The sequence below is a fragment of the Tursiops truncatus genome, chromosome 1 (assembly GCF_011762595.2).
Source record: "Tursiops truncatus isolate mTurTru1 chromosome 1, mTurTru1.mat.Y, whole genome shotgun sequence".
NCBI classification, from domain to species: domain Eukaryota; kingdom Metazoa; phylum Chordata; class Mammalia; order Artiodactyla; family Delphinidae; genus Tursiops; species Tursiops truncatus.
This window is the reverse complement of record NC_047034.1, coordinates 66,172,433-66,195,050: the sequence shown is the minus strand read 5'-3', so window position 1 is coordinate 66,195,050 and position 22,618 is coordinate 66,172,433. Positions and strand designations below refer to the sequence as shown.

Here is a 22,618-nt window from a genome sequence, read left to right as displayed (position 1 = left end):
ACGCAAAGGGAGGCGGGGCCCCGCCGGGCCCTGATTGAAGGGCTGGGGGCGCGGACGGGGCGGGGATACGGGTCAAAGTATAATACTTGTGAGAAGCCTTGCGCGGTACCTGCTTCCTGGGTGCGTGGTGATAGGGTGCGCGGCCATGCGGAAAGTGGTTTTGATCACCGGGGCGAGCAGGTGAGGGCTCCATCGCGATACTGGCGGCGGCGGCGGCGGGGTGGAGTGGGGGGGCGGTCCGAGGGAGCAGGAAGTACCGGACCAGGAGGACCTGCCGCAGACCGACCCTGGGAGCTCCCGTCGCTGACCCTGCCTCGGTGGGGACTATGGCCGAGACCCTGGCCCGCTCTTCCCTGGGTCCCCCACTGCGCGAGGTACCGGACTTGTCGGCCCAGTGAGGGGCTCAGTAACTGGTGCTTTGAATTAAACATGACAGCGGAAAGAAAACTAGAGCGCCACTAAGAGATGAGTCTCTCAATGACGATACTGTCTGTATCCAGGGAAAGGGCGCTTCCCACGCAGACCTCGCCTCCTTCCCGTCTTTGACTTTCTCATCACTGGTAATTTAATCGTGACCAGGTTGCCATATTTTGTACTCCAGCTGTTTTTTTTGTGCTAGGCTTCTGGCCCTAGGTAAATTTCAGCGTCCATGAGCGTTAGAACACTGGGGGGGAAAATCTCATTCCATGTAACACCGTGCTAGACACCTAGTATATATACTCTTCAGAAACTCAGAGAAAAGCAACTTTTTCCTGTTAAGGCATGAAAGGAGTGCAAATAACCATACTGCCAATGAGTAATTACTCCAGGGTTGGGCATTTGGATTCAGCCTCTTCTAGTGCCTGTTTTACTTCTCATTTGCTATTAAGTGAACAGTGTGTGGAGGATGAAAGTAACGAAACCATTTTTCTAATTGTTGCATTTAGAGTTTTGGGGGGATTAAGACTGAGGATATGTTAAATGTCATTTAAAATTAGTTCACTTTCAGTTATCTGGCCATGTCCATGTTGACTAAGCCAAACCTGGCAGGTGTCTGTAATGGGCAGAATTTTAGCGTGCCCTCACCTGAGTAACTTTAACAACTGGGTCGGTGCTTCCTATGTGGAAGTTGCTTAAATAAGTCAGACTTGATTTTGTGTGTTTGTTTCTTTTACAAATATTGTGATACGTGCAGTTGTATATTTGTAGTAAAGGCCTATTCTCAAGTGGGGATGAATAAACATAGCTATATTTGATGCTCAGGTTACTGATGGTACTAGGCTTTTTGCCTGGAATCAGCTTAAGTCTTGGAAGAAAACCCATTTACCCAGGTTTTCATTGTTATCAGCCAACCTGGTCTGAATGCTGTCCCCATTATGTGGTTTCACAATGCTCTTTCTGAAGGAGGTCATTTATCTTTGACACTTGTACTCATCCCTGCTTCTCTCTCCTGGTACCCATCTTATATGTCCCATTCCTATCTTCTACTTAATCATGTTGAGTTCTTTCTCTTCCTGTTGGTTATTCAATCATAGCAGTTGAGAGGGACTTGTATCTCCTGCCATGTTACTTATACCTTTTCCTTGAAAGATTCATCCATTCCTTATCAGGAATTTCTGGTGCTCCTGCTACTGGCCATGATACCAACAGATAGTAGAGCCCTTGCCCTCGAGGAACTTAGCGGAGTAAAACATGCACACCGGAAAACACTAATAAGATGTTCTTTTCCACATTTGCTGGTGATGTACTGAATCACTTTCATGAGTGTCATAATCAGTGTAAAGTGAAAACCACTGGCAGGATAAACTCTGTCTTAAAAGAAATGCTAAAGGAGAACTCTGATTTGCAGTCGAGTTATTTGGGTCATCGAGCTTTTGCAGAATAAAAGAGACACAAACGGGACAGCGTCCTGAGCCAGTGACTATTAGAGTTGGAGGGTTCCCCCTTCTTTACATAATTTTTTTTTCTTTTACATTTTTTTATTGCAACATTATTATTTTTTTTATTGCTTTACAATGGTGTGTTAGTTTCTGCTTTACAACAAAATGAATCAGTTATACATATACATATGTTCCCATATCTCTTCCCTCTTGCATCTCCCTCCCTCCCACCCTCCCTATCCCACCCCTCTAGGTGGTCACAAAGCACCGAGCTGATCTCCCTGTGCTATGCGGCTGCTTCCCACTAGCTATCTACCATACGTTTGGTAGTGTATATATGTCCCAAAATGTTCATTGCAGCGCTATTTACAATAGCCCGGAGATGGAAACAACCTAAGTGTCCATAATCGGATGAATGGATAAAGAAGATGTGGCACATATATACATAATTTTTGAATTCTTTCTGTCTACCTGGGCTCCTGGTTGGGGCTCAAGCTGACAAAATCAGTCTTCTGAGCCAGGGAGAAATGCTTCTATTTGGCACCATCTCATTGAATGCATATCCTGTATCTGAATTGTCCTTTCAGTGGCGTTGGCCTAGCCCTCTGCAGGCGGTTGCTGGAGGAAGACCATGAGCTTCACCTGTGCTTGGCGTGCAGGAACATGAGCAAAGCGGAAGCCGTCCGCACTGCTCTGCTGGCCTCCCACCCCACCGCCGAGGTCTCCACCGTGCAGGTGGATGTCAGCAGCCTGCCGTCAGTGTTCCAGGCCTCCAAGGAGCTCAAGCAAAGGTATGCCTCTTGTGGATGGCTTTTCTCTCATGTGATCGTGCAACACAACAGCTAATAGAATAAGAAAGGATAGGAAAACCTAAAAAAGAAATAGGTGCAGTATAAAAAGAAGTTACGCTGAGGAAATCTGTATAGAGTGACCCGTTATTGCCTTGCCTCAGTACCAAAATTTCATTCTCAGTCAAAATCATGACCATTCCATGAAGATTAATTTATCAGTGTATTTTGACATGTGGTCAGTTGTGAAGCTTTATGTTAGTGTAAGTCCTTTGATGTTTGAATGCATTTTTTGCATCTTTCCTTCACATAAGAACTTCATTAAGTGGTAGGGCAGGTACTGACAAGTGAAGAAACTTCCCCAGGCCACTAAAAATTTGTTCATACCTGGACAGTAATTGGCATGTAATAAACATTTGATAAATATTTAGTATATGAAGGGATAGAGTCCTTGGATGTATAAATTCCCAGAAAGTGTGTACAATAAATTGCATATGGGTGCACAGTGCATTTTTCTGGAGAGAGAGGGCATGCTTTTTATTAAATTCTAAGAGGAATTTATGATCAAAAAGTCAAGAACCCTGCACTAGTCCATGCTGAGTCCTAGCAATATCTGGAATAATTAAATTTAATCAGTCATTTAATTTAAACAATAAATTATTAATTATATTTTTGTAATTGAGGCCCTTACAAAGCAAGAGCTGCTTTATTTCCTTGGACAATAAAATGAACTTCAGTATACATAAGGAAGACCTTCTTGGTTAAAGCGTTGGCTGAAGAATAATAGTTTGCTTTTGTTTTGTTTTTGTTTTGCGGTACGGGGGCCTCTCACTATTGTGGCCTCTCCTGTTGCGGAGCACAGGCTCCGGACGCACAGGCTCAGCGGCCATGGCTCACGGGCCCAGCCGCTCCGCGGCATGTGGGATCTTCCCAGACCGGGACACGAACTCGTGTCCCCTGCATCGGCAGGCAGACTCTCAACCACTGCGCCACCAGGGAAGCTCAATAGATTGCATTTTGTATATGTTTATTGATAGCAATTTGCATTACCCTGTTCCACATGTACAAGTTACAAAGTGAAACTGGTTTTCTTCGGCACAGTTTTCCCTGCAGCCTTAGCCCTTTGTAAATGAGGGTTTGCTCTCCTCTACTGCTGAGCTCCTAGAATTTTCTGTCACACTGTCTTTCTAAAAACTGAGCTTTTCTAGGTTTCACATCTACTTTTCCATAACTTGTCTCCAAGTCTGTGAAACTATACAGTCAGTGTCCTTGCTGATTTAAAACCTTCAAGTCGGGAGAGCAGTTATGAGTTTCAAGTCGTGTTTGCAGGCTTTCTGTCCCCAAACCTTCTCAGCCAGTTGGCTCTCTCATCCTGTTTTGTATAGATTTAGTTATTGCCTTGTTTAGCAGAATAGAACCTTCATCCTCAGTTAGTCGTAGCCCATTTCAGTACAGTTTTGAGATTTCATGTTGCAACATTCATAGTACTGACTATTCTCAACTGCCTTCAAAGGCTCAGGATAGGTTATCACAGTTTTAGTAATTTAGTATTTAGTAAGATATTTAGTAATTCGACCCAAACATAAGGGGGGAGGCTGTGGGGAAGAAGGTAGCACTAAGATGGTGAGTTGTCCCAGCTGCCTGTCAGCATTTAAGTGCAGCATTGATGTATTTATTTAATCCTCAAAACAGCTCTCTTTGAGGTGGGTGGTATTATCCGAATTTAGGAAATGATGGTTGTAGTGATACTGACAAATTTGGGAATATGTGACAGTGTCCAGATAGATCTCTTGCTTATACGAAGGATGTCTTGCACTTCATGGCCCAAATGGATATCTTCGACTGTGGACCTAAATTTAGAGGCTAAGAGAGCTTGAGAAGGGCCCTTTCTAGTTGGCTGAAGCAGCACCGTTCCTGATGCTGGTCTTTCCACCTGTGATACTCTGTTCTATTAGATTTGTGCCGCTGAAAACTGATAAGGAATAGTGGTTCCGTTTTATCCAGAATAGAGCACTTGTGTCAGTCATTTAAGCTTTCAAGGGTACTATGCCGTTTAACTGCAGCCAGACCTGAATTTGGAAATTTGCCATTTCCACTCTCTGCTACACATTCCCTCTCCGTTCCCAGCGAGATTTGTTAGTATACTTAGGTGAAAGTTTGCAAGTTAGATAATGGAACAACTAGCAATAGCTGGACCCATACTGTCTTTGTGGCTCGTACATGGATAACCTGATGGTATCAGTATGAGCAATTTAAACAGTCAGTTTATAATTAGAGCCATGCGGCTGTTGATTACTTATAGGATGATCAGGAAATGTCGTGTGTGGTGTGTATTGGTAACCATGTATGATCCTGAGGTACCAGCTTTAGTAGCTGTGGCCCGTGTTGTCCTGGGTTATACGGAGGACAGGGAGACAGTGTGGTGCACAGAATTCTAGGCGACATTTTGAATATTCATAGTGTCTGTAAGTGTAATGAGCACGGGCTCTACTTACCTTGAATCTAGTTCAAAAAGAATACACTTAGATCAAGGTTTACGTTGGTGAAAAAGGCTTCGCAAGTCAGCATTTCACACGTGTCCTGGAGGGAGCCTATCGGAAGCACCTTACCCCCATTCAGCTTCTATAATCTCACTGTATTCTTGTGAGCTTTCATCATTTTATGACACAGAGCACCTGGCCATGAACAAGGAGAGGTTTCCACATGGATCTAATGCTCTAGTGGATATCTTGGCGTTCAGATTCCAGCACTGATGGATCAGATTACATAGATTTCACTTGTCAATGAGGGAAGATGTGAATTAAAAAAAAATGCAAAAAACTTTCTAAGACCAGAAGGAGAGTGGGTTTAATAGAAAGTTGTTTCAGTGCCTTGTTGGGAGGACTAAGCTGGAAGGGGCATTGATCAGAGAAGATTGGACTTCAAAGCCCGTTATAGCTCTCCAAATTCTGTTTGAAGCCACCATCAAAAAAAAGAATACTCAAATATTTACCATGGCTAAAGAAAAACTGTTGAGAATGTAATACTGATGCTTTAGCTTGCTATGGCCATCTTTTTGGTTCAGAAAGTACTTTCTGTCCTTCATAGGCCTTCTTTATTCTAGTTGCTCAAAGAGATAACTAACGATCTTTTCTTGGTTTTACTTGCAGGTTTCAGAGATTTGACTATGTATATCTAAATGCTGGGATCATGCCTAATCCACAGCTAAATATCAAAGCACTTTTCTGTGGCCTCTTTTCAAGGTAATTTCCGTCTTCTAGGTGAACTGATTAGAAGGAAGGTGTTTATTACTTTGCCTAGTTTTGCCCTCAGTAGGATAACTTGAGATGAGGGGGTGTTGAGAAGGATGAAGACAGAAAGGGCGTGTTGCAGCCATGTCATGAAAGAAGGTTTCATCTTTGTGAGGAACGTTGCAAGTCATGATTCTTATTGTGTTCTTGGTCCCCAGGACATTCTGAGTGGTTGGACGTTTTGGCAGGTCAATTTTGGTCTGCCTGACTGTGTCTGTTAGCAAGAACATTTCAGAACTAGGCAGAATTGTCAGTGAGACTCTAATACCCAGGAAGGCAACTTGAGAAGCAATTTCTCAGCTGTATGCCAGGTGCCCTGACCAGTAGGCTGGGGAAATGTACAGACCTAAATACCTTCCTGGGAGATTCTCTATATGCACTATTAGAGTGGCTTCCAAAAATGTTTAACCACAACCTACAGTAAGAAATAAATCTTATTTTGTGACCCAGGGTACTTATTCATAAACAGATATTACTCTCACTGCATGCTATTTCCTATACTGCTACTTATGTTTTACTTCTCTGCCATTAAACAGAGCCCTACACACAAAATTCCACGCTGGTCTTGACCTACGACATAGATCTCACAGCAAATCAATTAGTATATTCGATGCTTCAAGAATTCCTGATAATAAAACAGCCTGTTTAACTTTGTTCAGCAGTTAAAAGTCAGTGTTCAGGGGATGACTTTTTCTTCTTGGCGTAGCTATTATTTCCCCAGGGCAGCTGACTTGTAACCTGGTTTGGAAAGAGGTGACAAGAGTTTTTGCAGCAGGTTTTTGAGAGACTCAGGTTCCTATTGGTAGTATGAGCTATAACTGTGTAAGTCCTTCTGTGAATTGGGGCAAGAAAGCATTTTTGCATTTGATTTAGTACTCATGATAACCCACTCTGAGAAATAGGTATTTTTGTTCCTGTTATTACAGAATCAAGGAAAATGTAGTTTTAGGGTGGGGGAAGGCAGGAGGGGGTGTCTGTTTAGTATCTTCAGTTAAAAAAGCTTTAAAAAGTCATGCAATTGTCTTCTACTGTTTCAGAAAAGCGATTCATATATTCTCTACAGCTGAAGGAGTGCTGACCCAGAGTGAAAAGATTACTGCCGATGGCCTCCAGGAGGTGTTTGCAACCAATGTCTTTGGCCACTTTATCCTGGTAAAAAGGCTTTGGGCTTAATAAGCCAACACTTAGTACTGTGATCCTAAACACTTGCATAGATAGATCACAGTGCTGTTTCGTTAAGCTCATTAGTTTATGGCTAGCATTAAATCTTTGCGTGTTTAAATAGGGTGATCACTCTACTCTTTGAAGACATTGCTTAAAGCAGCCTACTGGTATATTTTTTCTTTTGACATCAGCTTTAGAGATCGGAGAGAAAGTAAGGTATAAACACACAAGCACCTTCAGAAACAATGTACAGAACTGAGTAAGTGCACCAGTACTGTTCTAAATGGTCTTTGAAACTGGGCTTTGCATCAGATAGGATGGGGTGACAGGGAAGCCATTATTAAACACTACTTCATGGTTAATCTTTTACTATCTTGATTTGAGATTTTTTTTTAAGCATCCAGTCTGGTGTGCCACAATTTCAGGCAACTATAAAGTTAAGCAAGGGATGTGCAACTTGTCTAGGTTGTTCTGTGCTTTTTCCTCAGGTTTAGTCTCATAGGACAGCTTTAATATCTAGATTAAGTAATGGCCAGATATGTTGCCAGTTGCTTTTAATTCCTTGGTGCGAGAAGAACTCCTTCTAATGTTGGGTTTGCTTGCATAGAACTTGTATCTCTGACACTTTTATATTCATGATCACTTTTTTCACCTTAAACCTAATTTCCCTCAAAATTGGACCTCCTTGAGGACTAGCCTGTATATACATAATTTAAGATATACATAAACATTGGAATATTGTGAAACCACTAAAAGAAATCCGATAAATATTTTGCACTTACATGGGATAGCCTCTAGTATTTCATTATTGAGAAGAAATAGCAGGTTGCAATTTGTATAGTGTGATCTCATTTGTGTAAACAAACAAAAATATATATCTTTACACATTGTATATACATGTATATTACTATTTCTAGAATGATACAGATGAAATTGGGAACAGTGGATACCTTTGAACTGGGGTGCTAGAGCATCAGGGATGAGTGGGAGATTCATGTTTCATTCTAGATCCTTTAGAATGAAACATGAATCTTAAAAAAAATATGTGGTATTACCTTTTCAATGACAAAAGTTAAAATATAGTTCAGGATGGGATTGAATTCTTATATGGTCATGTTTTATAACTCTACAGGGATTCATTATCTAATATTTCCTTTATCTTTTCATAATCCTCTCCTCTTTGCTCTCTTTTCAAATTATTAAATTAATTGGCAGTGGTAGAGGGTAAGTTAATTGTTGCTGTTAATAGTCTGTTAATTTTTTGATGAACCTATTGTTTAAAAAATTAAGTTGTTAAGGATATCTAGTATTGGGGTAATCCAGGTTGGGGGAATGGCAGAGGAGAGTTGTGGCCAAAGGCACAGTTATTACAGATGTCCTTGTGACATGACTTATCTTTGTGTATCCTTATATAGGTAGGCCTATCAGCAGGGGTTTTGGGATTGATTTATCAAATAAAATGATAGGAAGGTTGATGATGCCTTCCACTCTCTCCAAATTAGTTTTAGGAATCTTACAACTTTTTATGGATCACAAACTTGGATTCTATGTCCAGATGTAAATGCATTATATAAATGGATCCATCCCCAGTTTGATTATAAATGACCAAACTTTTAGGGCTGTTAAAAGAGTAGAGAGAATTTCTGTAAAGTTCCAGGCACAGTGCAATATTACAGTTGTGGAACCAGGTAACTGATTTAATCTCATGTTCATGAGTCTCTTGATTGTGTTTGATGTAAATGTTCATTGCACATCTGGAAGATTTCCTAGATTTTTCTTTAATAAAACTTCAGTTTTAGGATAATCTTAGATTTATAGAATTATTGCAAAGAGAGTTCCTGCATACACTATGCCCAGTTTCCTCTATTATTGACATCTTACATTAGTATGGTAGATTTGTCACAATTAGTGAACCAATATTGATACATTACTATTAATGAAAGTCCATACCTTATTCAGAACTCTTTAATTTTGTGTGATGTCCCTTTTCAGTTCTAGCACCCCTTCTAGGATACCACATTACATTTAATAGTCAAATCTCCTTAGGCTCTTCTTGGTTGTGATAGTTTCTCACACTTTCCTTGTTTTTGAAGACCTTGACAGTTTTGGGATTACTGCTCGGGTATTTGTACATGGTCCCTTGATTGGGATTTGTCTGTTTTCCTCATGGTTAGATTTGAGAAAATGTGTTTTTAGGAAGAAGACCACAGAGACGGAGTGCCATTCTCATCACATCTAATCAATATGTTTTATCAGTATTGATGTTCTTTTTTTTTTAAACATCTTTATTGGAGTATAATTGCTTTACAATGGTGTGTTAGTTTCTACTTTGTAACAAAGTGAATCAGTTATACATATGTTCCCATATCTCCTCCCTCTTGCGTCTCCCTCCCTCCCACCCTCCCTATATCACACCCCTCTGGGTGGTCACAAAGCACGGAGCTGATCTCCCTGTGCTATGCGGCTGCTTCCCACTAGCTATCTCTTTTACATTTGGTAGTGTATATATGTCAGTGCCACTTTCTCACTTCATCCCAGCTTACCCTTCCCCCTCCCCATATCCTCAAGTCCATTCTCTATGTCTGTGTCTTTATTCCTGTCCTGCCCTTAGGTTCATCAGAACCTTTTTTTTTTTTTAGATTCCATATATATGTGTTAGCATATGGTATTTGTTTTTCTCTTTCTGACTTACTTCACTCTGTATGACAGACTCTAGGTATATTGATGTTCTTTTTGATCCCCTGACTTGAATCAGTGTTTGTCAGGTTTTTCCACTATTAAGTTACTTGTTTCTTTCTCCCTTTACATACTGTACTCTTTGGAAGAGTTACTATGTGTAGCCCACACTTAAGGGGTTGTGCTTGACCTCCTTAAGAGTAGAGTAGTTATTGCAAGTAGCTCTCTGCAAGGGAGATTTGTCTATTCTCCTCCACTTAAATCTTTTTCCAATCACTTATTTACTGGCCTATTATTCCTCAGTAAAACTGAAAAAAATCATTTGTTATATCCATGCAGATTCATGGATATATATTTTTCTCCTTTGTATTATAAATACTACTTTATTTTCTTGCTCAAATTATTTTAGTTTGGGCCATTGGGAGCTCTTTCAGTTGGAACCTCTATATCTTTTTTAAAAATTTATTTATTTATTAAAAATTTTATTGAAGTACAATTGATTTAGAATGTTGTGTTAGTTTCAGGTGTACAGCAAAGTGATTCAGTTATACGTACATGTATGTGTGTGTGTATATATATATATATACACACACACACACACACATATCTTTTTTTTCAGATTCTTTTCCCATATAGATTATTACAAAATATTGAGTATAGTTCCCTGTGCTATACTTGTTGGTTATCTATTTTTTATATGGTAGTGTGTATATGTTATTCCCAAATTTCTAATCTATCCCTCCCCCCTGACCTTTCCTCTTTGATAACCATAAGTTTGTTTTCTGTGTCTGTTTCATAAATAAGTTCATTTGTATCATTTTTTTAGATTTCACATATAAGTGATGTCATATGATATTTGTCTTTCTCTGACTTACTTTACTTAGTATGATAGGTCCATCCATGTTGCTGCAAATGGTATTATTCCATTCTTTTTTATGGCTGAGTAGTATTCCATTGTGGCATATATATCTATATATCTATATATCTATATATCTATATCTATCTATCTATCTATCTATCTATCTCACATCGTCTTTATCCATTTATCAGTCGATGGACATGTAGATTGCTTCCATGTCTTGGGTATTATAAATAGTACTTCAATGAACATTGGGGTGCATGTATCTTTTTGCAGTATGGTTTTCTCCAGATGCCCAAGAGTGGGATTGCAGGATCATATGGTAGCTCTATTTTTAGTAGAGCTCCTCCATACTGTTCTCCATAGTGGCTGTACCAGTTTACATTCCCATCAGCAGTGTAGGAGGGTTCCCTTTTCTCCACACCCTCCCCAGCATTTATTATTTGTAGTCTGGTATGAGGTGACACCTCATCGTAGTTTTGATTTGCATTTCTCTAATAAGTAGCGATGTTGAGCATCTTTTCATGTGCCTCTTGGCCATCTGTATGTCTTCTTTGGAGAAATGTCTATTTAGATCTCCTGCCCATTTTTTGACTGGGTTGTTTGTTTTTTCTGATATTGAGCTGTATGAGCTATTTGTATATTTTGGAAATTAATCCCTTTTTGGTTGCATCATTTGCAAATATTTTCTCCCATTCTGTAGGTTGTATTTTTGTTTTGTTTATGGTTTCCTTTGCTGTGCAAAAGCTTTTAAGTTTAATTAGGTCCCATTTGTTTATTTTTGTTTTCATTTTCATTACTCTAGGAGGTGGATCCAAAAAGATATTGCTGCAATTTCTGTCAAAGAATGTTCTGCCTATGTTTTCCTCTAGGAGTTTTATACTATCTGGTCTTACATTTAGGTCTTTAATCCACTTTGAGTTTATTTTTGTGTATGGTGTTAGAGAATGTTCTAATTTCATTCTTTTACATGTAGCTGTCCAGTTTTCCCCTCACCACTTATTGAAGAGACTGTCTTTTCTCCATTGTATATTCTTGCCTCCTTTGTCTTAGGTTAACTGACCATAGCTGAGTGGGTTTATTTCTAGGCTTTCTGTCCTGTGGAACCTCTATATCTTCGACGTGCCCTCATCATTATGGCTTTCTGGTTTTGTTTTGAGCACATCCTTTCTGGCATCACATGATGTTTAAGACTCATCTTACGTATTTCCTATCCCAGTCTTAGAATCAGCCATTTTCCTAAGGAGATCTGTTTCCTTTTATTGGAGAATGGTACTAGAAACCAAGGTCTGGGTGCTTATTGCTGTTGAGATAGCATTTGCTTCTAGGCTCTCTCAGCTAACAGAGCAAGGATGTATCTACGTGCATACTAACCCATTTATGTATAAATATCTGTAAATATTTTGTATGTAACCATCTGAATCTTTATTAAGCTAATCATGAGTTCACACTGATGTCTCTGACTCTAATCTCTTACCACATAGATCAGTCTAGTCTCTTCTCTTGTGTACCTGTGTCCCACTCTACCAATGACATACCTGTTCAATTCTAGTGTACATTTATATTGGTTTCAAAATTGTTATCTTGTACTCCCCCAGTATATTTTGATACATTTTTTTGTTTCTTTTATTCCTCATTCAGATTCGGGAACTGGAATCTCTCCTGTGTCATAGTGACAGTCCATCTCAGCTCATCTGGACATCATCTCGTAATGCAGTGAAATCTAATTTCAACCTTGAGGACATCCAGCACAGCAAAGGCCAGGAGCCCTACAGCTCTTCCAAATATGCTATTGACCTTCTGAGTGTGGCTTTGAACAGGAACTTCAACCAGCGGGTGAGGCCTGTCTCAGTGATATGGAAATGGCAGGGCAGTGATTTCTGAACTACCACTGATTTCCTAGTAAGATGGCTGGCTTTCTAGTAACTATGGTAGTTTAGAAGATGAAATATTGTTTCTTGAGCAGGATTGCTATGAGGACAAGATAAGACATGATGAAGACTGATAGTTGGTGTATAGGAAAGTTTTAGGGCCGAGATGATTAGCTCCTGACCTTTTAGATATATGGGGGTTCACTCACCATTCCATAGCTCTTCAAGAGCTATATTTTATATAACAGAATGATACTACTAACAATGTCAGTAGTTACTGTTAAGCATTTGCTATGTTTTAGGTGCCATCCTTTTTATCTATGTATGCCATTTAATACCTTTCCCATCATAGTACGGTAGGTCTGAGTATTCCCATTTTCATATGAGGACACGAAAGATTGGAGCCCTTAAGTCATTTACCCAGAAGTCACGCAGCTAGTAAAGGGTAGAGCTCAGAGTTGAGCCCACGGCTAACTTCATAGCTTGGATTTTTCCCACTAAGCCATGCGGCCACCCAGTGTTTATTATATCTGATGTTACAGGACAGTTGGTACTTAGAAAGCCTTCTGGAGAGTGGTGACCTTTGGTGAGGCTGCAGAGCTCTGTCTCTGTGAGGACCCGGGTTTTGAGAGCAGCTGTTGTCAGTCATGCTGGCTCCTTGTGTCCTCTGTGGTCTGGAACTTAGTGCTTCTTTGTGTGTCTCTCTTGCCCAGGTCTAAAATCTTAACTGGAAATCTCTGGTCTTTCCCATGGGCATTTTCCTTTGTTTGCTTTGACTGTGTTTTTTGAGTGTGGGACTGGGGAGAAATTTAATTCCACTAATATTTACAAAAGACTGACCATTTTTAGGGTACTGGCTCAGGCTCAGAATCGAGGAGGAAGGAAAAATAAAAAGACAGTGCAGAAACTATCTGCCCTTAAGGGACATTCTTTGATCACACTTTAGGTACAGCAATCTAAGCCTTACGTAATGGTCTAGACCTGGTTGATTCTGCAGTGGAGACCTTCATCAGGTGGAATTCTCACTTCTGAGAACTGGCTCTTAGAATCAAGCCTCTTAGTGAAGAGGGTGGTATAAAAGTAGAAGCTATGAGCATATTCTCTAGAAATGCATTTGAATCCTTGCTTTGTCACCAGCTTTGTAAACTTGGACAAATTATTTAATCTCCTTGTACTTCAGTTTCCTTATCTGAGAAACAGGGATAATAATAGTGCCTGCCTCATAGATTTGTTGGGAGGCTTGAATGATGGGATTGGTACGAAGCAGTCACAGCCATGCTTTGTGCTCAGAATGTGTGTGTGTGCTTGTGTGCGTGTGTGCATGTGTCTGCACACATGTGAGCGTGAATGCGTGGGGGGTGGGAGGGTGTGTGCTTGTGTGCATGCATACACGTGTGAGTGTGCCTATCCACATGCACATGTGTGGTGTTTTTGGGTGTGTGCATATGTATATGAATGTGATTGTATATGTGGTATGTGTGCTTGGGTATGGGTGTCTGTGGTCATGTGGTCTGCACCTGTGTGTGCGTGTGCTTATGTGTGTTTGTGTGTTGACTGTTCTTCTTGTTATTATTTGAGCTCAGTGTGTGGGTCCAGTTGTGAGCCTCCTCCTGAGATTTCTTGAGATGTTTAAAAACTTGTCACAACTGCTTGTCCTCTGGAAACTCCCTTTTAGGGGTAAGGTCAGAGTGGATTAGCTTCTCTTTTCATAATAAGCTCTGGGATTTTGCTTGTCTTAATTGTCAAATAAGTTTTGGGATTTCATCTTTTACAGAAAAGGGAAATTTAGCTAATGCTGCCGCCTCCTAAAATCTGTGTGATTATTTTGCAGCCTGTGATTTTTCTCCTTGGCTTTTATGAATAGAGAAGTAGCTAATAAAGAACTACCTCCCTTTGAAGCCTTGTATGACTGGAAATGTTGTTAGGTCTGTACAAGCTACCTGAAAGACTAACCATCCATGAATGGCCCCTCACACAGGCCTTGTGGAAGTACTCAGGGTCGTCACACTCATTCCCTAGGATTAAACATGTGGGGTGACTGTAGTCTTGGATAAGACGGCCTCCTTGCTTGTTTCTTTTGTTGCTTAATGTCAGAAAGTTGTATGTGTTGGAAGCCCTGGATTTTAGTTCACAGATGTCTTCATTTAGGGCTGAAAAGGCCCTAACTGTTCCTGGCTAGTTCCCAGAATAAGAAATTTTCCTTAGCTATCTTTGGGGCAAAATATTCTTGGGAAGAATTTTTGGTCTCTAAGACTCCTGACTGTTTTCAGAGGACTGTTGGTAAATCAGGGGGACTCTCGGGGGCTGGATTATCCGTGTCAGGCACCTCCAGGCCCTTGCAGCACTGAATAAAGAAGAAGACCTTCCAGCTTTTGATGCTCAGGGTACTTTCTGTCCACTGAACTGACTGTGCTACACTGGCATTTTCTATTTTTGTTTAAAAGAAAAATAATAAGATTAAAAGTAATAAAAATATAAATTAAAATGGTCAACATCAAAATAAGGTAAAATGCAGTGAAAATTAAACCAAATAAACTAGTAAAACAAATCCCAGTGCTCCAAGGATTACTAAAGACCACCCAGGGCCTCTTCTATTACTAATACGTGCCGTATGTTAACTGGGGCTCTCTTTATAGAACAGATCTTTCTAAAATGATGAGTCCTGGGCTAAGAACCTGATTTAGAGATCTTCAGTTGGAGGAGGTCTTTGTGGAACCACACACAGCCCTCATTCCTCTCTGATGCCAGGAGCTCCCAACTCAAGCTGGAGATATGGACCTTATATACCTGCAGGGAAACAGACACAGTTGAGGTTTAGTTGTCTATATTTACTAGATCAGAAACTTCTTGCAGGCAAAGACTTTACTGTGTATGTCTTTTTTTATCTTAACTGCTTATTATTTTTTTAACATCTTTATTGGAGTATAATTGCTTTACAGTGGTGTGTTAGTTTCTGCTTTATAACAAAGTGAATCAGTTATACATATACACATGTTCCCATATCTCTTCCCTCTTGCGTCTCCCTCCCTCCCACCCTCCCTATCCCACCCCTCCAGGCGGTCACAAAGCACCGAGCTGATCTCCCTGTGCTATGCGGCTGCTTCCCACTAGCTAATCTACCTTACGTTTGGTAGTGTATCTATGTCCATGCCACTCTCTCGCTTTGTCACAGCTTATTTTGATTGGTCAGCTGATCTTCAATTAAGCTAATAACATGGAAAACTCAGGTAACCAGGTCCTACTTTTCTCGTCCAGCTTCAAGCTTGGTTATTCTTTGTTCTCTAAGTTTCTTGAGAATAGAGACTTTATCTTACTATTTTTTGCATCCTGAGTGCCTCTCAGAGTGAGTTCTCAGTACATGATTCTTAAACTGAAATGGTCTACCCAGCTTCAAGGACAACTTAGAGCATAAATCCTTGATGCCCTGGCTTGCTGGCTCATTTGTGTATCTCCTTTATTAACTAGCACATAGGTGACTCAAAGTATGTTGAATTAAAATTAATTGCTACCCCTCTCTGTGTTCCCAGGGTCTGTATTCCAGTGTAGCGTGCCCAGGTACGGTGTTGACCAATTTGACATATGGAATTATGCCTCCCTTTGTGTGGACGTTGATCATGCCAATCATATGGCTGGTAAGTGATGAATACTTCTTGTCTTAGTTTACTTAAGCTGTTCGAGTTGGAACCAAAAAGTTGTGTTTCAGGGTTGGGAAATAAGAAATTGAGTCTAAAGGTGGCAGAATTCCATTTCATTCAAGGGTTTTGACGTTACTTAGTATGTAATCTCTGCTTCATACTACCTGATATTCCGACTGTACCACCATCTGAGTGTCCACTTTTCTTTAAGGGAATGTTTCTTTGGTCATGCACCATAGATCCCAAGAGTTCTATGATTATATAATTTTGGGAAACCTGTGTTCACATGTTATTGAGACGTATATTATGTCTCAGTAATATGTTATATACGTCTCAGAGACATATTAATACGTCTTTTGTTACCCAAACGTTATTGACTAGAGACGTTTCAATATTCATAACAAATTACCGGCTACAGGCATTAGTTTCTGCAAAAATCCCCTGGTCAATAACGAGTTAAACGATATCAAATTGGATTTCTCTGAGCTTTTAATGTAGTCAGATGCATTAAAAGTTCCCCAAAAGTGTACGATTGTGCATTGTATGATCATAGAATCATGTTTTTGCTTGTTTGTTTTGTATTTTGAGTATCTTGCAGGACCAGTGTCCTCCAGCACACATTAGAAAATGTTGCTTTTAGGAAATGTCCCTCCTTATAGAGCTCAGGAAAAAAATATCCCTCCATTATAGCAGGCAGAGAAAAAAGATGAGAAGGAAATATGCCTTCATGTTAAAAGTGGTTGATTGGAGTAATGGAGATTAAGTGATATTTCTTATTTAGATTTCTTTATTTTTTGAAACTTAAAAAATGCTCTATAATAAGAAATGCAGGTTGTCTTTTATTAATATTTAAATGAATAATGCTTTTGTGACTAAACCACCACGAAATGACTATGGTTTTCTTTTTCTTAGTTCCGCTTTTTCGCAAATGCTTTCACGTTGACACCATACAATGGAACAGAAGCACTGGTATGTTACTAGAGTTTTAATATATTGTATTCACTTCACAGATGTAGACTGTAAGTTCACTGGTTTAGAAACAATCTTAACAGAAAAGATAAGAGAACAAGCTCTGAATAATCAAGGTCCTGTTTAGGACTAAGTTCTGAGCATTAGGAGTGAACTTTGAAAGTTTAGTATGTTTCATGGCACTGGATACCATGGTTGTGGGGACAGCACTTCTGTAGAAGCAAAATATATGAGCAGCCGGAGGAGAGCACAGCGTGGAATACTGCAGCGGCAGGCAAAGCAAGACGGTGGCTGGGCAGTCAGTGTGAGATTTCCTGTGGAGAAGGTGTGTTTCATGGGTCAAGAGTAGAGGCAACGAAGTCCACCTCCATTTCCTTATGGGAAGGTTCTCTTTTCTCTGTTAATATTCGAGAATCGAGTTGTTACTTTATTAGAAAACAAGTTCGTTTCCTTAAATCGCACATGTGTGGATTGCATGTATTTCCTCATCAATGGCAGACATTAGTAATGGATCATAATACTCTGTTCTGCTTACATAAATGATGTCTCTGAGTGTTTTTCAACTCAAGGCCCAACGACATCCACTACTAATGGATCAGAATCATCATACAAGATGAAATTTATTTGTCCTCTGTGCTTTACACCATCTGGTTGAAATTCTATTGTACTAAAGTCAGTTCTGTGTGTGTGTGTGTGTCTCCCTCACTCCATTTAGCTCCCTCAGGACTTTTGCTAGGCATCTTGAAAACCCGAGAGCCTAGCACTGTAGTGCTCATACTTAACAGATTCTTAAATCGTGGCTGAATTGAAATTAAGGCAAACGTTAAGGGAATTGACTTGGCACTCTTCTTTTGGTAAACATTGCAGAAACAAATGCATTGATTGTAGAGACACACAGTAGAAGCAAGTACTTTTAAACTAATCTTAATTATTTCTTAAGGTATATGTCAAACTATTTAAGATAATGAATAGTCCTTTAGGGCACTCATTCCACACATTTATGTCACTGAAAATCAAGTCTAGAGGTCAAGTATGTATTGAGTGTCAGTGGTGTGGAAATAGAAGTCAAAATCTAGTTAGAAGTCAAAATAGTTAGAAGTTACTAAGGAGCTTAGAGTCATGTTTAGAAAAAAAGAATGAATAGAGAAAATAGACAAGAAAGTAAGACATTCTGTCATCTGGTGGCAAGTACTGTAGGGATAATCAGAAAGGAGGATCACAGGGGGGCTGGACTAGTTGGAGGAGGCTTTGCTTGCTGAGTCGGGCTTAATCCGGGCTCTGAAGGATAGGTTGGATTTGGATGAGATGAGCAGCATGACCCCAGTGTCACAGTTTTAAAAGTTTGTTGTGACCCTGCTGTAATTTCCTTCAGTGTGGATGGGTGGGAGGTAATTACCACTTAGTGATGGTTATATATGCTGGTGGATACAAATGAGGGTTTGAGCACACCACGTGTGTAGCAAGAATCTCTTCAATCTTTGGATAAGTTTTATCTCCTTAGATGGTTTGAACCTGAGTGGCCTAAAGCACAGTGGTTAAGAATGTGCTATATATAATTCTATTACTATAGAATTATAGTAATTCTGTTCGAATTCCATTTCTCCAGTTTCTGGCTGTGAACCCTTGGGCACATGTTTTTCACTCATCTAAGCCTTTTACTATTAACTGTAAAATAGGAATTATAGGAGTAAATGAGAGAAGGCTTATTGTAAAGGATTCTGTGTATTTCAGCATTTGAGATTTTAAAGAAGACCATCTTAATGAAACAAGTATAGTTCTGGCATGTGAACTGACAGATCAATGGAACAGAATAGAAAGTTGAGAATAGGCCCATAGCATACAGGGATTTGGTATATGATAATGATGGCCTTCCAAAACAATGGGGAAAAGATGGTTTATTCAGAAAATAATAGAATAGGATCTTTTCTTCTTACCTTACTGTCAAATAAAATTCTAGGTAAGTTAAAAGATCCATAAAAATTAAAATATATAGTTACTAGAAAAAAATACAGGTCGTGGGGCACTAAGATCCTACAGGCTGCTTGGTGCTGCCAAAAAAAAACAAAAACGGGGAAGTTATAAAATAATTTAAGAGTGTGGAGGCTTAGCTATGCCCAGTAACCATAAAAGAAAAGACTGAAAATTTTGATTTAATAAAAGTAAAAAAAATTTTACATGACTAAAATTCTCACTACACATACACTCAAAAGAGTAACCACAAAGTGGAAGAACACCTGCTACTCATACCATAGATAAAGGGTTACATTTTCTTAATATCTAAGGAGCTTCAACAAATCAAGAAAAACAACCTATTGGAACAATAGGCAAAGGACATGAACAGAGAGTTTTGAAACTGTTTTAATCATATGAAAAGATGCCTAATCTTACTCCTACTAAGAGAAATGCGAATTAAAACTATAATGAAAAACTGTTTTTCAACTCTGATTAGCAAAGATTAGAAAGTTTGATAATGTACTCTATTGGCAGTGGTCTAGGGAAATAAGCACTCTTCTACATTGCTGGGGGAGAGTAGACTCATATAGCCTCTATGAAGGACTCTTTGACAAGATCATTAAAAATAATAAACACACATACCCTTAACCCAGCAATTCCATCTTTGATATTTATCTTATAGATGTACTCAAACTTATATGGAATGATGTATTCATCATTCATCACAGTGAGGTTTGTAATAGCAAAAGCTGGAAAGAACCTCTAGGTCTAGCAGTTGAAAACTGATTCTATAAAGTGTGGCACATCCATGAAATGGAATACTGTGCTACTTTAAAAGAGAATAAAATTTTCATATACTGATTTGAAAGTATCTCCAAGGCCTGTTCAAGTGAAAAATGCAAAGTGTGGAGTAGTGTGTATATTTTGCTTCCATTTGCATAAGAGAAATGGATATATATGTTTTTAAGCAAATAGATTTCCTTAGAAGAATATACAAAACAGTAGCATGAGTGTTTGCTTCCAGAGAGGAGAACTGGGTGGCTAGAAAGTTGGGGAGGAAGACTTTTTACCACGTACATCTTTTGAAAGTTGTACGTGTGTGTGCTTATCTATTAATAAAATATCACATCAGTGACCCATACTTTACTGTGGCGTGAGCTGAGTATCCACTCTGAATAAGCTCCAGACCACATGGCATGAACTTTAATCTGGGGATTAAGAGAAGAGACAGCTAAAATATGGTTTTTTGCTTTAAATAAAAATTTCACAGGATGCTATTAAGCAGGCTGCCCTACTGTCTTCCTTCGAATTATAGTAGTGGTTCATGAAGGCATCACAGTGAGCTGATGCTGTTCAGGAGGACTTTTAGGATTTGTCTGGGGCTCTGTAAAGTGCCGATTGTACATCCCCTCCAGCCTCACTCACCTTGGGCAGAAGAGAAGAATCACTGACACCCTCTTCTTTTCCAGGTCTGGCTTTTCCACCAAAAGCCCGAGTCTCTCGATCCTCTGGTGAAATATCTGAGTGCCACCACTGGCTTTGGAAGCAATTACGTAACGTCCAAAAAGGTAAATGTTTCCTTTGTTTCACTGAAGAGGTTGCTGCTGGGTTCCTGACCAGCCCTACCAGCTGCCCAGCTTCTCTCTCCTGGGCCTCCTGTCTCCGCTCGCTGGCATCATGTGGGCCTGTTTTCATTTCTTTCTGCTCTCTCCTGCCTCTCAGCCATGGCACACCTTCTCTCCACCTAAACTGCTCTTACCCTTCTTTCTATTGATTCATTTCTACTGTTTATCTTTAAGATCACAGCTTTCACGTGACCTTTTACATCAGGTCAGATGCTTTCATGCTAGGCTTTTTTGACCTCTTATGCCAGTTCTGTGTAGTATTCATTCAGTAGCGGGCCACCTTGTCCAAGGATAAGCTCCATGAGGAGGGGGGGATTGCACCCCCTTTCCTAGCATGTTCCCTTGCACATGGCAGGTGCTCAAGAAATGTGTCACAAGTTGGATGAAATATAAAGCATCTTTCTGAGTGAAGTTAGCTTCCCTTTGAGTGTTCAGTTCCACTTATGACAACTGTTAGCTTTAATAGACTGGTGTTTTGAGGAGGAACGGGATGGAGTTTGGAAAAAAAATGAATGCTGTGTTTTGTAGACTCTGTGTAACCTAAAATGAAATTAAACATAGTTACAGGAGACTTCCCTGGTGGCCCAGTGGTTAAGACTCAGCACTCCCAATGCAGGGGGGCCGGGGTTCGATGCCTGGTCAGGGAACTAGGTCTTGCATGCCACAACTAAAAATGATCCCGTATGCTGCACCTAAAGATCCCACACGCGGCAACGAAGATCCTGTCTGCTGCAACCAAGATGCGGCACAGCCAGATAAATAATAAAGATAAACCTAGTTACATATTAGAAAAATGAAAAAAGTTTTATTTTGACCCTGTAAGGGATTAATTTTGTTGTTGTTTTTTTTTTTTTTTTGGCTGCATTGGGTCTTCGTTGCTGCACGTGGACTTTCTCTAGTTGCGGCGAGCGGGGTCTACTCTTCCTTGCAGTGCACGGGCTTCTCATTGCAGTGGCTTCTCTTGTTGCAGAGCACGGGCTCCAGGTGCGCGGGCCTCAGTAGCTGTGGCTCACGGGCTCTAGAGCACAGGCTCAGTAGTTGTGGCGCACGGGCTTAGTTGCTTTGAGACATGTGGGATCTTCCTGGACCAGGGCTCGAATCCGTGTCCCTCGCATTGGTAGGTGGATTGGTAAGCGGATTCTTAACCACTGCGCCACCAGTGAAGTCCTAATTTTGTTGTATTTTTGTCATGAGTAAGGTTTACTTTAGCTTCCCATTTTTCACTGCCTATCTTATTGTGAGGAGGAATCGGCATAAAATAAAATTAGATTGAAGCAAATAAGTTAGCTAAGTTAGAGTCAAAATTGTCAGTGATCTTGTCTATGTCAGTAGCTTGAGGTCTAAGGGGAACCAGGCTCTCTGCTTCCCGTGGTATATGTTTACTGAAAATGAACCTATGAACCTCCAGTGTTTCCCAAATACCTTTTGTGGGATAGTTCCTTGAGAAGATTTGCAGAAAGCAGTTTGTCAGCCAAGTAAATTTGAGAAATGCTTCATATTATATGTCCCTCTTTCAGAGACATGCACAATGCACATTAGCCCAGTAAAGGCTTTGGGAGGTTGATACAGTTAAGAAATATGCGTGACGTGTTTCATCCTGCTGCTTGCAAGCTATTCTTGACTATACAACTTTTTCTTTTCTCTTTAAATTTTACATAATGCTTAACATCATCCCAAAGAACACACTTTGGGAACTCTATTGTAAACTAATGAGCTTACTTTTAGGCCCTCAGAATTTGTTTGGACTTACTATCTATTGATCTTGAAGGAATAATTGGTTTACCAAGGGGAGAAAATGTTTAATTCTATAAACCAAAGTATTTTATTAGCATTTCATAGAAATGCATTGCAGAATGTTTTTTTTTTAACACCTTTATTGGGGTATAACTGCTTTACAATGGTGTGTTAGTTTCTGCTTTATAACGAAGT

At 39.9% G+C, this 22,618-nt stretch overlaps 1 protein-coding gene across 3 annotated transcripts in view; it reads left to right on the top strand.

Moving 5' to 3' along the window:
- The window catches only part of HSD17B7 (hydroxysteroid 17-beta dehydrogenase 7), a 32,637-nt gene continuing 10,019 nt past the window's right edge, over positions 1-22,618 (top strand). Inside the window, exons 1-8 of one of the 3 annotated variants that reach the window (XM_033855787.2) lie at positions 15-180; positions 2,447-2,650; positions 5,797-5,889; positions 6,975-7,089; positions 12,278-12,472; positions 16,035-16,139; positions 17,055-17,111; positions 20,534-20,632. In XM_033855787.2, coding sequence (XP_033711678.1) covers positions 146-180; positions 2,447-2,650; positions 5,797-5,889; positions 6,975-7,089; positions 12,278-12,472; positions 16,035-16,139; positions 17,055-17,111; positions 20,534-20,632 — 903 coding nt within the window. In that variant the 5' untranslated portion in view covers positions 15-145. Of the gene's footprint in view, positions 181-419; positions 561-2,446; positions 2,651-5,796; positions 5,890-6,974; positions 7,090-12,277; positions 12,473-16,034; positions 16,140-17,054; positions 17,112-20,533; positions 20,633-22,618 lie in introns of those variants that run through there. The other 2 variants (XM_073804995.1, XR_012331911.1) reach the window with 2 other exon arrangements.